Here is a 17,269-nt window from a genome sequence, read left to right on the forward strand (position 1 = left end):
TCGAGCTCACAAAAGCCGAGCGCTAATTAGGAGTCGGAAGGGTTAGTAAACTGTCCGCTGCTTGGTTGTATTGATGGAAGCACTTTTTACTGCCTGGTGGCTGATGTGGATCGCTTTTTAAATATACTTTAAATGAATGAATGAATGTGTTTACTTGAAAAAGAAATAACGTCACATGCCGGGATACCGTCAGAATTCTTAATACCGTGATAGGGATTTTTACCGTGCAGCCCTATGTCCTGTCGGCCTCTTTCGTCTGCCCGTTCTTCAGAGGATTAGATCACCGCTCCATGTGAGACCCTGTTGAAAATACGTTAAGCCAGCCTGTAGGTGGAATTCTCCCCTTCAAGCTTTCTCTACAAAACACAGACCTCATTGTTCTGCATAAGGCTCGTACAATCACTTTTTTTCCAGCTACACATCCCATTCTTTTCCCCATTTTCAAGCTTTTTCTCTCTAGCCCCATGCAGTTCTGATTCAAATGGCATCACCTAAGGCACTTTATCAGACTTACACGGCTCCCTCTATACTGACAAACAGAGTTTTACAACAGCAGTACATCCTGAGACCTGCAAACAGACTTTGATGTGCGTTATTCCCCTTTGTAAGTCTACTTTGGTTTCAACCCTCTCAGACCGGCAGGATGAAATGGATCCATTTTGTGTTAGCCTTTGATATGAGGTTGATTTTCCAGTGTTTTCCGACAGGTCTCCTCTCATTAAGGGCTTGCAGAGCTGCAGATTATCTGATCCAGCCCTGCGTATCGCTGGTGTGATTGATCAAATCCAATCCTCATCCTGCTTACCTGACACTACTTAGAAAGCGGAGCCTGCATTTGTTCCCGTATTGATTATTCGGGGGTTCATCATTCTACTTTTGTGTCCAAGTTTGCTTCTGTTGCCATCATTTTACGAGCTGAAGGGAAGAGGCTTTTGTTTGCAACGCCTTTGTGTGTTACTTCCACAAAAAAAAAACTGCGATAAATTGATAAAGAAGGTCATTAAAGCGCCATTAGGCGGGTGAGCTTCGAGCCGCTGGGGCCCCGGGCAAATAAAACATGGGGGCCACTCTGAACCGTTTGAGCGGAGCGGCAGATCCTCCCTGAAGTCCACAGAGAGACGACGGGCCTCATGAACAACACGTGGGAGATGCCTCCGGTGTTTGTGTCCCCACAGGTAACGCGGAGCTGCTCTCACGTAAAGAAAGGAAATCGAGAGGCTGTGCCCACAGATGTGCTTTGTTGCGTTCATGGAGCGCTGCTGGATTCTTCTCGAGCCCGAGCGTTGCCCGGTGACCCCCGCGCTCCGGAGCTAAGGGCAACCACGAAACCCGGCGCTGTGAGGGAAATCCAGCCGGCACTTAAGAGTGACCGCGAGCACCATCAAGGGCCGGCAGCGCGGCCAAAAACAGCTCGGCAGCACGGGCCGGGAGACTTGACTCAACTTGTTAAAAGTGAGCCGCTACCTGGCTCCGTGGCCTCGGTCTGAGGGGGACAGAAGGCAGCAGACAGGCTGCCGATGAAGGATCTCGTTCACGGCCCAAGCTTTTTGGACAGAACCTCTACTGCCACCAAGTGGCTTCCAGCTGGCACGAAGGTCCAGAGTTCAAATCTAGAAAATGTGTGTTTTATTGCTATTTTGTCCCAGTCAGGGACCTCATAGGGGGGGGGTACACCCTGGACTGGTCGTCAGTCGTTCACAGGGCACAAGACACAGAGACAGGCAACCATTCACTCTCCTATTTGCATTTCTTTTGTATTCTCAATAAACCCACAGGGTTATATGAACGAAAAAACCCTTTCAAATGTATAAACATCCTCCTCTCCTGCTTGTGTTGTTTCCCCCGTCTTCTCTGCAGTGTTCATCATGGCTGCTGGACTGCTGGTCTACCCCTTCGGCCTCAACTCCTCGCTGGTGAGGTCCTTCTGCGGGGACTCCGACATCTACTACGCCGGCGAGTGCCAGATCGGATGGGGCTACATGCTGGCTATTGTCGGAGTCATGCTCACTGTCTTCTTGCCCTTTTTTGCCAAGTACGCGCCGAAGGAGCAGCTGTCCCCGACCCCTCTGCCCACGCTGTTATAGTGCACCGCGTGGGCCCTGATGTCACTGACAAGACACCGGCATCCCGTGACGCTGTTTGGGACACCCGACAACGAACACCGTCTTCCTGCATCCGTTACGTGGTGACTGCAAAGTTCAGTTCATTTAGATGGAATGTTTTATGTTACGATTCTACTCAGTGGTTAGTTTTCTGCAGTTTGACTTCAAGTGAAATGAGATGAGAGGAGCTCATTTGAGGAGATGACTACAAATATAAAAAAAACATATCATTCATTTTGTGGAAAGCTAGTCAACAGATGGCAAAAAGAGACGGTTAGCATGAGATTATGTGGCGGTTTGTAGTTTTGAAGAACATGAAACTTTGAAGAGAATACAAATAGAGATGAGTAGCTTCTAATGAAGAGCGTCTGGATTTTACACAGCTGATGTCTGAGGCTTCAAAGTGCCACGCCGAAAAGGGGAAATTTGATGCGTTGAAAGAGGTTTGCTCCTCAGACTTTATCTGCCTTCAAGTCACGTGACCAGGCATTGAACCAGTGAGGGTCAAGAAGACGCTTTACCTCTCAAGGACGGTGCATTCAGGGAGAAGAGGACCTGTGGAGGAGACAAATGGAAATCTCCTCTCACCACAAGGATGTGAATTGTACTAATTCGTGGTGGTACCAGAGCTGTGTGATCAAAAAAATGTTATGATGGGATACTGCATCCTTTTGTTAACCTTTTCCCCAGAACTGTTTGTGTAATGTAACCCGCTTGTTAATTATGAAACAATTGTTTTCTGTCTCCAACACACAATACTGAAACACTCTATTTCAGGAAGAAAAAAAAGGTTGCAAAAGGCACGGAGATGTAGAAATTTTGTCAGAAAGGCAGGATGAGATGGGCTTTGTTAATGGTAGAACAATTGATCTTGATTTTAAATGTGATCAGACCAACTTGTGCCTTTTAACATAACCAAGACAAGTGTTTATTACAACTATCAGGTTAGCGTCTTTTTCTGCTGAGAAACTCTAGATCCTGTTGAGTAGTGTTTATTTTATAAAATATTTTCTCCTCTCAGACGTCTTGCTCCTGTACTTGATGCAGTGTGATCTCATTAACTTGAGGAAATGTTCAGGAGGATAAAAAAAAAAAAAAAAAAAAAAAAGACGACGTCTTCTAATCCTCAGAGGTAATGGCGGCTAGAGGAGAGAAAAAAAGCAACTCGTGTTCAGTACGAACCAATTACCAAAAGAGGTAAATCACTTCAATTGCTATCTTAAAAGGTTGTGACATGCAGCTAGCGGATTAATTCCTGGCATCCTTGTCTTACGTGGTTTTTAAAATGAGTGGCTGAGGAGGGAGCTGTACAGAGTGAACTCTGCCTTCGGTTATCTGTGCGAGGCTGACACATCATTCACGTTATGTGCAAAACGTGCTTGGAAATCATTTGCTCCTGAAGTAAGCTGATGTGTAGTCGTGTTTTTGCGTCGATCCACTTCTCCTTTTTAAGCCGTTCCCGTCATGTCCCAAGGACAAAACGTCTACTTCTCCATTCACACTGCCAATTTCATCAAGCTAGACTCCCTTTTTCCAGTGGGTGTTTATGTGCGTATTAGTGTTGAATAATGGGTTGGATTTTGCTAATACATGTTCTGTATTGGATCTCAAACTGTGCTGCACTGTGGGAATGACAGGCGAGGCGGCTCTGGACTTCTTCTCTTCTTTGTGTGTAAAGTCTCAGCACTGGTGGAACTGTTTTGGTAGAGTAGAATTATTGTTTTTTCCATTGTGATGTTTGAGTGTAAATAAACTAACTGTACTTGGTATCACATGTTAATCCTGACTGCCCAGTTTTTCAAAGATATATTTTGAGATATTACCTCATAGTGTTTGCTTTACCTGAATTAACATCTAAAAAATGTTTGCTGTTCTGTGAGTTTTTCTTTGTAATAAAAATATTTCAGAACTTACAAAAAAGAGAAGCTTTACTTTCCATTCAGGTTTGGATTCAAGGAAATAACTCTTTATGGATTTTGCAAATGCAAGTGAACTGTTAAAGTCAAATACAACAGCGCAACAGCGCCCTTCACAGGTCAAAAATCTTTCATTATTCTTTAAACATGCTTTTTGTAACTACTGTAACTGACCCAAAACACCAGTTATCTATTAACACAGAGAACTCTCATCAATTACTGGCACACTAGTTCTGCTAAAGACACCTGCAGCACTCATGCTCACACCTCACTGAGTGATTTCACCAGCGCTCTCATTTCTGCATCGCAGGCTTTGACAGCCTCTTGAGCGTTTCTCAGCTCCGAGGGCAGGGCGGGTCGGACGGACACGCACATCAGGACGTCTCTACTGCGGTCATAGTTTCCCACGCAGCGATGAACTTGACCACGGATGAGACGCGGCAGTTCCTGTTCCTGTTGGAGAGGAGGGACGGTTGGCGATTACATCAAATTCTAGCACCACTTTAGTCAGTACGCCTTCTCAGCCTCATCTAACTGAAACACAACAAACTATTTATATAGTGATTTACAGCAGAACTATTTGACCCATCTTCCTTCACCTAACATTTCCATTGATAAGAGAATGTAAAAGTGAAAATTGTATTTCAAATGATGTTTTACATTTTAACAGACAATGTATATATTGTCTTTATTTTAAGAACATGTGAAAGCTTCTCAAATCAAACACCTGGCAATGTTGACAGTAACGTATTCATACAAACTCCTACCAAACATGGATAACACAAAATTCCTTTCAGTGAAAGCTTTATGTGATTGAAGTTGAGGAGGCTTGGGGCAAGTTAATGTGAGCAAATGGAGATACACAAATACACAAATTCCTTTCATTTACTTCTTAAAAAGAAGCTTGTTTCTCAACTTACATTTTCATAGAAGACACACAACACCACCTCCTTTCCGTCCCTCATGAGGAAGTTCTTTGCTCCGTGGAGACCCAGCGTTACCGCAGAGTCCAGAGTAGCTGAGGAAAGAGCACAGCCTGTCTATTTAATGGTGTTTCAAAATACTAAATAGTGAACATAAGAGATTGCAGCCATTCCTGAAAAACTGACCAAATATCTCAAAGAGGTATGGGACTTTGTCTTTAAATTGGCTCCAGTGTCTCATGCCATCAATGACTGAAGTCATGATCCTCAGTGAGTTCTCGATTGGTGGCTTCAGTGGAAATCTGCTCTGCTTAGCGTAAACACAAATGCTGGACATATCACATCAATATCATGACACATTAATGGTAAATTTTAGAGTAATTGTATAGTTATATTTTCCTACCTGAGTTTGACTTTGTTGCACAGTCTGAGGTTGATTTGTGCTCCTGTTTCCCTCAAAGGGGCGTCTCTGCGGCCCAAAGCTGTTAGTAAACTTCCAGGAGTTTCTTTGTGGCTCCATAGCACAGGCAGAGGGTCTGCTGGGTGGTGGCACCGGAGCAGATGGAGGTCTGGGCTGCAGAGAATACTGATGTGTGGGATTGGGTGGTCTGTAAGATGACTGCTGACCCATTTGGGAGAAGCTTGGATGGGGCACTGGCTTAATTTGTGCACTCTCAGTGATTTGGGAGGCTTGATATCGGCTCTGTCCGGAGTGACCACTAGGGCTAAAATCCTGTTGTCTCATAGAGTTGATGGGCTTTCTCATCTCTGAGCTGAAAATAAAGATATTTTAACTTATTTTCAAATTTGGGGATCCAAAATTGAAACCCAGCATACATGGAAGCGCTAGCCACATTAAACTGTTAAAATAGAAAAAAAAGAATCATTTTTTAAGCCTACATTAAATTATCCATATTTCTGTAAACCTCTCCAACGGTTTATCTGGTTTCTCAGGCGTCTATGAAACATACCTTGTGCCTCCAGCTTTGTATGGGTGGGCTATGGATGCATAGGTTCTAATTGGAGGGGCAGGTCCAGGAGCAGGTCTGCTACTGCCATACTCCCGGGGCGGAGTAGATGATGGGATGCCCTGCCTGTTCCACTGGTGGCTTTGTGGAGCCCCAGAGGTTGGACCGGAGGCCTCGTAACATCCATAGGTACCTGAGGAAAAGGTACGTTCTCAGGGGAAAATATTGTAGCAGCCCTTCCTTTGTCGCCAGCCGTGCAGCGCCCTAATTCCCACGAAGATATTGCACAACATAATCCCATCTTTTATGTAAAGTGATCTCAATGGTGCCATTCAGCAGGAGATGGGGATTCAGATGTCAATTTTGCCAGGAATGAATAACGTTCATGAACTCGGTTTATAAAATATATGTAAAGTTTATTTTTTTGGGGGTGTACTGCCACCTAGTGTCTGAAATACAGTAGAAGCTTGAATAGCCTGACTGCTTCACCTGATGCGCTGTGAGCTGCAGCTGGGCTGCTTGCTGTGTATTCACTGTGGGAGAAGAAGTCATTCTCAGAGGGAGCAGATGTCAGAGGGAGTCTGTTCCTTTTCCGCTGGTTAAAGAGTGGTACAGACATGCAGCCTGGTGGACACAGAAGAGAAAACATCAGTACATTATGCAGGTCAGAATTAAATATGTCACATTTAATGGAACATGGTCAAATAAAAATGTAACTGATTGAGCTTAAATTGTCATACAAACACACTCTACAAGTAGAACACACTTTTAATTGTGTGTTCTACTAGGAGTGAAACAATAACATTACGTTATTTTTCACAAAACAATCACTGTCTCTGCTTACCTTTAAATTGCTATGGGGGAATTAATATAATTGTTATGGGATTGTGAAATAGATTTCTCTTACAAACCTGCTGTTGGCCTGGCCAGCTGGTTTTCTTGTCTCCTCATCATGGTCACCACCAAATCAGATGGAAATACTTTGAAGGGTTAAGCCAGTTCAAATGTTGATGTCTTTTAGACTCTATTTAGGGTAATGTAGCGTTAACGTTACGTTAGCTAGTGTAGCATACTGTAAGTAAGCTAACTTTAGCTAACACCAAACAAAAAGTTAGCTCAGGTCGTCTAACAGGAAATGTTACAACTGTTATATAATATACAGTCACCAGTTCTACACCATAAAATTACTCACTCGTTTTGTCGCCAAAAACCCACAAAAGCCACACCTTATTGGTACTTTTACAAAGAGATACCGTTTTTTGTTCAGCACCTTGGAAAGCAGCACGCGCCAAACCGCGGGACGGGTGCTGCGTTCAGGGCCCTCGAGCGAGCTCAGAGGTCCAGTTTTAGGTAAATATACTGACTGAGTCTATTTGTGGGAATCACGGTGCTTGTTTGTGGTGCATTTTGAGAATAAAGACAAAAAACCCAACATTATAGGCACATGTCACTGATGTTACATTACATGTCATTTAGCTGACGCTTTTATCCGAAGCGACTTACAATAAGTGCAGTCAGTAGACCTAATTTACCTCTTTGCATGTTACTGTGAGTTGAATGCATAGTCTTTGTATGCACAGGTGATCTATCCAATAGCTTACACACTTTAACTATTTAACGCACTGGAAGTTACTGATACCACATTGCTTATATTAAATAAGGCTATTAAATATAACACAACCTCAGGACATGAATCTGTTTTTTCAAAACAATGAGTGATAGTTTAGACTTTGAAGAAGCAACTAGCGTTTGTCCCCTATTTTCCAAGTTGTCTTCAATGCAGCATCCCATGCACATAAAACCCACCCGAAGACACGTCCTATTCTGCCTCTAATTGGGGGGAGGGGGGCCCAAAGGTGGCAACCCTAGAAGCAACTGACAATTCAGGTCATAGGTCTATTCTTCCTCTTGATTACATGGAACAATGTATTACTAACCACACATAGACAACTGGTTGCATTACCTTAACTGTCAATGAAACGTTTTCTCAATCATGTTTTGTTATGTTAAAGGAAAATAGGTTACATGGAGGTTTTTTCCCAAGGATGCTAAATTTCACTTTGTTTATGGGATAGATCACAACCATAGAGGTATTACAATACACAGAAAATATATAGAAAGAAAGAAATATGAATCAATTGGGTTTCTACTAGACTTTTCAGTCCTGTTTCCAGCCACTTGTGTCGGTATGTCTCCCTCATCCATGACAGGATCGTCCTAGCCGCAGTCACATGTCACAACCTTAATCTCGCTTGATGCGGTCCATAATGCTGCAACACTCTTCTTATCAGTAGACCTCATTTACCTCTTTACGGTGGTGCTGAGATCAGGGGATGAACAGTAGACATAGATGTGGAGATCTTTTTGGAGAGTCTATAAGGAAAGACAAGGCAAAGGATTCTCATCTGCTCTGCCCATAGTCTTTGTCTCACTGTGTCTGTGTGACATCCCTGCTAGTTGAGAATCTCAATGACAGTGTTTGATATTGACATATGGCTTCTTAATCTTGTGTATCCTTGCTTGTGATTCCATGTCAGCAGCATGAATCATCTATTCAGGATGGCCTCCTTAACATCCATTTTTCTCTGAGAAATGATCAATCATCAAACAAGTTATTCCAGGTAAGAAACAGAACTCAATATTTCAGCTGCTACCCAAATCCTAAATCTCTTTCATTCTGCCCTGGAGTCAAAAACCTTTTTATTATATATTGATTACACATGTTTTTTTAATGATGCCAACATATGATGATATAACCTTACAAGTTACCTTAAAAATCCATGCACCTTTCTTGACTAACAACTTTGAAAAGTTAAAAACATAAATGATTCACAATGGAGGTATTAATTTTTTTCTTCTCATTCCTAGCCATGGTTCAACAAAATCAAAGCATTTGCGATTGCCCATCTCTGAACACTTTACAGAAAGCGAGGCTTTCATCTTATTTGACGTTAACACATCCTGGTTTTACTCCGTCATCTTCTCGAAGTTTCCATTTGAGGCCTATATAATCGGTCCCTCGAAACATCCTGTGAGGCTGTTTTGCGGAATTTATACATCCCAACCTGGCAACTTGCGTGTTGTTCAGGGGGAGGCGCTTATTCGCAGTAGTTTCTGGAAGGAACCTCATGCTTGCACCATGGAGAAAGTGAGTGTCATGCCACCGTCTTCATAATTATATAGAAAACTTCATTTATCTTGAATTAGTGAGGTTTCGCTGTTGTTATGCGTGTCTTTAATGTAATACTTAGGTTGAAAGTGTTGTAAATCTCCGCTTTACAGCGTAACTTCACTGTTTGTCGGAGCGCTGACTAGCTTGTTAGCTTCGCGTCAATCTGGCAGTAACGTTAATGTGTTGTAGCTGTTTAGCCGATGTCGTCTGAATGAGTTTAAGGCGTATCTTTTGAATAACTAATTTACAATGTGCTTGAACTGGATTTCGAACTGTACAAACTTCCATAGCTATATGCTAACTATTAGCGGTTGTGGCTAATTAACAATTGCACAAGTCAAGGTTAGCTAACGTTAACTGTTAAGCTAGCGCACATGATTTAACAAATAACCACAGCTGCTTTATCAATGACAATGCCACAGCATGTTCGGCCCTGGCACTTCGTCTGTGACTCGATACAACAAAGCACTTCGCTAACCCCCTATTCCAATCCCCGGCAATATAGTGTTGAGTTAAGCTAACTAACGTTAAGCTACTACTGACGTTAACGTGACGTTAGCCTCCCAACTATGAGCGTTTAACTGCGCCAACGTGAACGTTTCCGCGAATTAACGTTAAATGAGGGAGAAATCTAAGCCGTGCATTAAGCTCTTTCGCGAAAGCCTTATGTTCAAATGTGCCTCAGGACCGACCGCTAAACTGCGACAGTGCGTCTGTAGCACATGCTGCAGGAGTATTTTTGGATCGGCTTCTGCGTTGTTCTTAGCAGCCTCACTCAGACCGGAGGATCATTCTAGATGCACACGGCCCCGCTGTCATGGCTACGGCCGCAGTTTGTCAACTGCTGCGTCTTCTGGACGCTTCTGTAACTGGGCAGTTCATGTGCTTTTGGGGATTCATTCATTTTGATGCAATAACTTTGTTTTGACATATATAACGTTACATACACCTCCATTATCGGCACAACTTGTATGGAGAGAAAAAATAGTGATTAAAGTGTATCGGACAGGTCAAAAGATAAAAGAAGAACGCCTACAATTTCTCCTGCTTTACTCGACCAGCCTTCTCTCGTACAGAATAATGCTTCCAGGCTCCCTTTTTATTTTTCTTGATGCACAAATGAGTATTCTAAAAGAAAGCACCACAATCAATGACGACTAGACCTCACTGAACAATGACTTATTCTGTAAGTGCCACCGATTTTTAACGACAAATCGTACAGATTTTTAACCATAAGCCTGATTTTTTATATTTAGGTTTGAATGAAACATTTTTTTACTTCGCCCCTTGCTTTGTATTTACTGAAAATTCTCTGCACCGTATACCAAAATCATAGCACACAAAACCACAGGGGATTGCTCTGTTATAAGTTATGTTTTTAATTGTAAGATTTGATGATTTAAATCCAAGTGGAAGGTAATGAAAACGTAACAATTTTTTGTTTTTTTCCTGGTACAGCTTTCGCTAAACTGTATAAATTATTCTTCCATATTCTCTTAAGTTGATTCTAAGTTTGATTTTATCTTCCGCTCTTCCAGGTTTCAGCATTGAAAGACCAAGGCAACAAGGCACTGAGTGCAGGAAATATTGACGAGGCTGTACGATGCTACACCGACGCTTTGGCCCTTGACCCTTCAAACCATGTCCTGTTCAGTAACCGCTCTGCTGCCTACGCTAAGAAGGGCGACTATGAGAATGCTCTCCGGGATGCCTGTGACACCATCAAGATCAAGCCTGACTGGGGAAAGGTAAGACGTCATTTGTTCTGCCATTATTCTGTTGAAAATATATGCTTGAGTTACAATTGAAGGTAATTTGCAACATTGCTGTTTTTATCAACTAGGGTTACTCCCGTAAAGCTGCAGCATTGGAATTCCTTGGCAAATTGGAGGATGCTAAAGGAACTTACCAAGAGGGACTCAGGCAAGAGCCTGGTAATCAGCAGCTAAAGGAGGGTTTACAGAACATTGAAGCCCGGCTTGCTGGTAAAAACTCTTGCATTTGTCATGCCTTTTATTCTAAAGGAAAAAGTAATATATTGAAATGATATGAGTCACTTTTGCCACCTACGTGTGTAGAGGGTTTAGATGACTAAATTTATAAAAGATGACTGTTGATAGGGACCACTGAAGTGAAATCATGTCATCACTGCAAGTAGGCAGCTCACATTTTTTAGTCTTATTTATTCAGGGTGCAAGTAGTGTGGGTTGCAAAAGAGAGAATGTTGAAGTTAATCTTAAACCAGTGCAAGTGTTTCTATGTGACCATATAAGTTATAGTAATGAACGTAATGTTTTTTTCTTCTGTTTCACCAGAGAAATCAATGATGAACCCCTTTGCCATGCCCAACTTGTATCAGAAGCTGGAGAATGATTCTCGGACCCGTGAGCTACTCTCAGATTCCAGCTACAGAGAACTGCTGGAGCAGCTCAGGAACAAACCGTCGGAGCTTGGCACGTATGTGCCTTTTTTAACAACATTTTTGAGTGATATTTAAGTGGTTTTAATGCAGATAATCAAAAATATGATTAGTTTGGGTAGGATTGCACAGAAAGTTTTGATAACGATTTGAGAAATGTTGTTTGTTAATAAATGTACAATATATAGCATTTTTAGATGGCCATCTTATTTGTTCTGGCTCAGTGATCATTAGGTAATGTAATACAAATTAATAAGTTAATTTTAGAAAAACTAAATTAATCTTGATTACTATTGGATTAGTAATGCATTTATTGGCCTGACTGTTCTGTAGGAAGCTGCAGGATCCCAGAGTGATGACCACTCTCTCTGTGCTGCTGGGGCTGAACCTCTCTGAGATGGAGGAAGAAGAGGAGCCTACTCCACCTCCTCCTCCCAAACCCAAAGAGACTCAGCCGCCTCCTCCTAAAGAGGAAGACCTTCCCGATAACAAGAGAAAGGTAAAAAGAAAACAACACCAATGAACTGATCATCAATCTTGTAATGAGATTTAAGCCAATTTGTCTCTTCTTTTGAAACTGTAGGAGTTTTATTAATCCTCTTGTTTCACCAATTTTTTCAGGCCTTGAAAGAGAAGGAACTTGGGAATACTGCATATAAGAATAAGGACTTTCATACAGCGCTGAAACATTATGAAGAAGCAATCCAACATGACCCCACCAACATGACTTACATATCCAATCAAGCAGGTACATCCAGTGACATAGTGTGTTTACGAAGGCTGTCAATAGATTACAAAAAATACTAATTAATCACACATTTTGAAATTCAATAATCTAGATTAATCGCAAATAAACATTAGTTATATTTTCTTAACACAAAACTACACACATTTGCTAATCTCCAAGGCAGAATTCCACCGGGTGGAACATGTTGAACAAGCAACTATTCCTGCATTCGCCGTGCACTTGGCTCAGCTGACAGCCAACATTTAGCAGGGATGTTTTCCAAACCACTGTCTTTTAGGGACACAGTGGTGGTCCTCTGCAGACAGTGTGCAGCACAGGGTAGATGTTGAGATGGAAGTAGCCTAGCAGCTACAAACATATTCTGGGCACTATAGTCCTAAAGTGGTCCGTCTGCCACTCATCCCCCTTCTGTTTGACACATTGGCTGTATGTCGCGCCTCTTTTTTTTTTTTTTTTACTTCCAATGCTAAAAGTTCTCTCCATCCAACTGACGGCAGTATGCAGTAGTTTTGTTTCAGGGGTCAACGCACACAAAAAGTAAAGTTGTGTTGATTGCGTTGCGTTATAATATTTTAGCAGTTTAATCTGGCCTACAATAATCTAATATATAAATGCGTTAACTTTGACAGCTCCAGTGTTTACAATTCTAGAATGCTCAAATTTCTTCCTCACAGTGTTAACAGTTTTTAAAAATTGAAAAGTGACACAAATTTAAGTTTATTCTTTAGGCTGTGAGTGTTAAAAATGTTCTCATTTTTGCCATCCCTTCAGCTGTGTACTTTGAGATGGGAGATTTTGAGAAGTGCCGAGAGCTGTGTGAGAAGGCCATCGACGTTGGCAGAGAGAACCGGGAGGACTACAGACAAATCGCTAAGTGAGTTCAGCCAGAAGTATTCGCCTTTTTTGGTTTATTAGCTTGATTTGTTTTTTTTTCCCCTTTCTGGATGAACATAACTACACTCTGCTATCTGACCTAGAGGGTGAACTGCTGGTTTGTTTCTCCTGTAGCACTCTTCTAGTAATTTATTTTCTCATCTGGATTTAACTAACCAGCATATCACCAGAGAAAATGTATTGTAAAAGAGCCATTAGGTGGCCGCGTTGCCCTATTTCTTCTCACTCCCAACTGACCAAAGAACATGAGTTACGAAGATGGTTGTCATTTGTTTCATAATAATTGAGTCAACAATCTTTTCTTTACCTGTAGTTGAGAAAACAACCGTATCATATCTTGCCATGCGATGCTTATCTTCTCCTTTTCTTCATACAGGGCCTTGGCTAGGATTGGAAACTCGTACTTCAAGCAGGAGAAATACAAAGAAGCTATTCAGTATTTGAACAAGAGTTTGTCTGAGCATCGTACACCTGACGTCCTAAAGAGGTGTCAACAGGTGCAGTGCAAGCAGATTTCCCACTGAATAAAGTGTTTGGAATCAATCAAATTTATCCAAACTATTTAAAGAGGATTTTAAAAAAAGCATGCTACTGGACAAAGTATATGAACATGAATGCACTCTTGATTTTATTCTTTGTTTAAACTTGAATTTCCTCTGCAGGCAGAGAAGATATTGAAAGAGGAGGAGAAACTAGCATACATCAACCCCGACTTGGCCCTGGAAGCGAAAACCAAGGGCAACGACGCCTTCCAGAAAGGTGTGTGTGTGTGTGCGCGTGCTCGCAATATTTGTAACTCAAGTTAATAGATCATTGTCATTTGATTGTTCGTTCAAGACCTGGAATAAAGGGGAAATATGTGTCCTCCTACAGGCGACTACCCCTTAGCCATGAAAAATTATTCGGAGGCCATCAAGAGAAACCCCAAGGATGCCAAACTCTTCAGTAACAGAGCCGCCTGCTACACAAAGCTGTTGGAGTTTCAACTTGCCCTAAAGGTACGGTGCTTCCTCAGCAGCCGTCTGTTAGTTCCTTAATGACATTTAATGACAACCTGACAAAAAAAAACTTTCATTTGTCAGGATTGCGAAGAGTGCATCCGACTGGAGCCCTCCTTCAGTAAGTATCACGTGTTTTAGATTTAAACACATTTTGCGTGTAAAAATGTTAATAGTAGTGTTTTCTACTTTCACACTAAACGCGTAGCAAATTCTTGCACGACATACAAAGTAAAGCGTTCATCCAGCTGTGGCTCTATAGAAGCCATTGATGATCGATGTTGTGCACCCAGAAAAGATGGCACTTATTTTCCCAGATATGAAATGTGTAAAGTCAAAAACTACTACTACCAAGTAGAACCTTTTTATAACTTAAATTCAGGACAAGATCGTTTTGATTCTACACCTCACACACCTCTTTCCACAGTTAAAGGCTACACACGCAAAGGAGCTGCTTTGGAGGCCATGAAAGACTTCACTAAAGCCGTGGATGTGTACCAGAAGGCCCTGGAGCTGGACTCTTCCTCAAAGGTATTTAACACAGAAAACCAGTCTGGAGAATTTCTTGGAGATTTGAGGCGTTGAGCAAACTACCTTGGATTTAATGTGAATTGATATTTCTTATAGGTGTATTATGTCGTTAAATCGCCTATTGTGATTGAAAGTTTACTCAACTTTTAAGTTTCAAGTTTACTCAACTTTCAATCAGCTAAATTCAGTTTAAAAAAAAATATGTGGGAAAGTTCTAGAGTGTCAACGAATGCAGCACCCTTCATCCTGCTGCATCCTGTCTGCTGGCTCTGTCAAAATACAATCTGAATACATGTTGAACACAAATCTATGCAACAAAGATTTTAATGGTATCTGATGATGGAATATTAAGTCTGATGTATTATTGCTGGGTATTTAATGATAGAATACTCTTTACTACCGTTTTTGTCTTTCTTTTCCAATTCAGGAAGCCACGGAAGGCATTCAGCGCTGTATGGTCAGTCAGACCACGAGGAACGACACTCCGGAGGAAGTGAAACAGAGGGCCATGTCTGACCCTGAGGTGCAGCAGATCATGAGTGACCCAGCCATGCGCATGATCCTGGAGCAGATGCAGAAGGACCCTCAGGCGCTTAGCGAGTATGTTTACCGACTTTTTAATCTTGCTTTTTGTCTCTGCATGAAGAATCTAATGTGTTTTTATCTTTTTCTGCTTCTTGGTCCTCAGCCACTTGAAGAATCCAGTTATTGCCCAGAAGATCCAGAAACTTATTGATATTGGACTGATAGCCATTCGTTGATGAGAACCAAGGGACCAAGACAACAGTGGAACAACGTGAAAATCCCTTTGATTATTACAGCCTCCTTTCTTGCCTTCAAATTCAAAATAATATTATTGTCAGTCTCCCTGAGACTTGATGTGTATGTTTCTTTATTTTTTTAAATCAGTTTCATAACTTTTTCATTGTATTTGAGAAAGCATCTTGTATGTTATCCTCAAACTTCAGGACTCCATAAACAAATCTAAATCTAAAAAAAAACTGGATTAATGTGTACAGATGTTAAAATCTTCAAAATAAACAGCACAATTTTAGTGCTCAAACACATGCCATGTTTAAAAGGGAAATCCACCCTGATACAGATCACATGTTTCTATTGGTTTAAGGAAAAAAAGAATCTCTTCACTCAAAATAAAGACTGTAATGTAGATCACGACTGAAAATTGGTCATTTGATCTAACAGTTTTGGTCCTCTTAGACTTTGACCAAACCTGATGCTTAATGTATCTGGTCCAGACTCTTCTAAGCATGCTAGGAATCATTTTTGTATTTCAGTATTTTTATTTCTTCGTTTTTGTCTTTTGGGTGTGATGATGGTATTTGTTTACAGCTAATATCGGGCGTGTCGAATTGGCTGGCAAGAGCATGGATTTAATCAAATGGTAACTGGTACTGGAAGAAAGCTACTTGATACCATGAGGGGAAGGGGATATTTTGTGGTTTAAGACTGATCATTGGCGTTTCATTGAATAAAATGTCATACAGAAATCAAGGCACCTAAGTTATTGTTTTGAAATCTGCTATACCACTAATCTAGCTCTTCTGCCAGTTGAAGAATCGATAAGACCCAAGAATACTGTAACAGTCCTTCCCCCTGTGTTATGATCACATTGAAACTTTTTTAATTTTATTTACTAAAGTCAAGTGAATGTTTTTGACAGGCCTGAACTATCGCTTTCCTAACCCGGAAAGTAGAGTTCTGCTGTGACATATGTGACAACGTCCCTGGCTGGAGTATTTCATGTGAAGAACAGGACATTTTAGGGTGGATTTTTCCTTTCTAAACTAGCAGGTATTGGTTGAGTTATAGGGGTTCCAATTATTTAACTTTATGATGCATCTTTATTGTTTTTTTGACTTGTCTTTGAGTACTAAAGCCTGGCTATTACCTATCACTACTTAATGTTAATTCTGCCCTGTAACAAGTGTGTCCCTCTGTGGCAGATTACTTGGTTTCTGTTTTCACAAAGGAAATACAGATGTGACATAGCAATGAGACATGGCTCCAGATACCTTGAAATCAACACGTTGTCGTATTGTCAAATTGCAACATTAGATTTGCTGCATCTGGTTTTCCCTCAAACTTATGGCAACCGACTGGGTTAGTAGATAAAAGCTTGTAGTAATCAACCACACACTGAATGTATCTTTAAAGGTCAGCTTTGGCTTTTTCCCTCAAAGACCAACTATGTTAACTATGACTTGATACAGTAGTAGAGCTACCTTTTATGGTAAGGTCTTATTCCGTGTGATTCAAACCTTACATAAAAGCCAATAAAGAGTGAAATGAGATTCTTCATAATAGAACTGTACATCTTTACTCTTACAAACGTCAACGCACTATTGATAGATATGCGTTATGTACCTGCAGGCAATGCCTTGTTTCCCAAAAACGAAACGTTTTGCCAGTGCAGGACAAACGGATGAAATGTCTATACTCAACCAATGTGCACGTCAGCAGAATTTCTACGAACCGAAAATGTGCTTATGACTGCGACGTGAACGTGTGGCCCTACCCGCACGATCTCCACCATTTAGATATTGTTTTAATTAGGACACCTGTTAACCTATTATTTCA

At 41.3% G+C, this 17,269-nt stretch overlaps 3 protein-coding genes across 4 annotated transcripts in view; 2 read left to right on the forward strand and 1 right to left on the reverse strand.

Annotated features, from left to right (window-relative positions):
* Nucleotides 1-3,684, forward strand: part of LOC119214949 (LHFPL tetraspan subfamily member 7 protein) — an 80,937-nt gene extending 77,253 nt beyond the window's left edge. The window contains exon 3 of the mRNA XM_037466645.2: nucleotides 1,858-3,684. Coding sequence (XP_037322542.2) covers nucleotides 1,858-2,084 — 227 coding nt within the window. The 3' untranslated portion in view covers nucleotides 2,085-3,684. The remainder of the gene's footprint in view (nucleotides 1-1,857) is intronic.
* Nucleotides 3,685-4,023: 339 nt separating this feature from the next.
* LOC119214945 (spermatogenesis-associated protein 22) lies at nucleotides 4,024-7,208 on the reverse strand. Of its 2 annotated transcripts, XM_037466638.2 has the most exons (8): nucleotides 7,102-7,208; nucleotides 6,821-6,889; nucleotides 6,399-6,533; nucleotides 5,913-6,102; nucleotides 5,345-5,714; nucleotides 5,128-5,248; nucleotides 4,939-5,036; nucleotides 4,024-4,471 (listed from the first exon to the last, which is right to left on the reverse strand). In XM_037466638.2, the coding sequence occupies exons 2-8, from the start codon at nucleotides 6,861-6,863 to the stop codon at nucleotides 4,280-4,282; spliced, it is 1,149 nt and encodes a 382-aa protein (XP_037322535.2). In that variant the 5' UTR covers nucleotides 6,864-6,889; nucleotides 7,102-7,208; the 3' UTR covers nucleotides 4,024-4,279. The 2 variants fall into 2 exon arrangements, with proteins under 2 accessions (XP_037322535.2, XP_062414233.1); XM_062558249.1 differs by having other exon boundaries at nucleotides 6,821-7,152.
* A 1,716-nt stretch (nucleotides 7,209-8,924) lies between these two features.
* On the forward strand, nucleotides 8,925-16,983 carry stip1 (stress-induced phosphoprotein 1). Its single transcript, XM_037466826.2, has 14 exons — nucleotides 8,925-9,057; nucleotides 10,620-10,829; nucleotides 10,925-11,066; nucleotides 11,397-11,538; nucleotides 11,834-11,999; nucleotides 12,122-12,248; nucleotides 13,020-13,122; nucleotides 13,519-13,639; nucleotides 13,805-13,901; nucleotides 14,016-14,140; nucleotides 14,225-14,261; nucleotides 14,568-14,671; nucleotides 15,099-15,271; nucleotides 15,360-16,983. The coding sequence occupies exons 1-14, from the start codon at nucleotides 9,049-9,051 to the stop codon at nucleotides 15,430-15,432; spliced, it is 1,629 nt and encodes a 542-aa protein (XP_037322723.2). The 5' UTR covers nucleotides 8,925-9,048; the 3' UTR covers nucleotides 15,433-16,983.
* The last annotated feature ends 286 nt before the right edge of the window (nucleotides 16,984-17,269 follow it).

This window comes from Pungitius pungitius, chromosome 16 (assembly GCF_949316345.1).
Source record: "Pungitius pungitius chromosome 16, fPunPun2.1, whole genome shotgun sequence".
Lineage (NCBI taxonomy): Eukaryota > Metazoa > Chordata > Actinopteri > Perciformes > Gasterosteidae > Pungitius > Pungitius pungitius.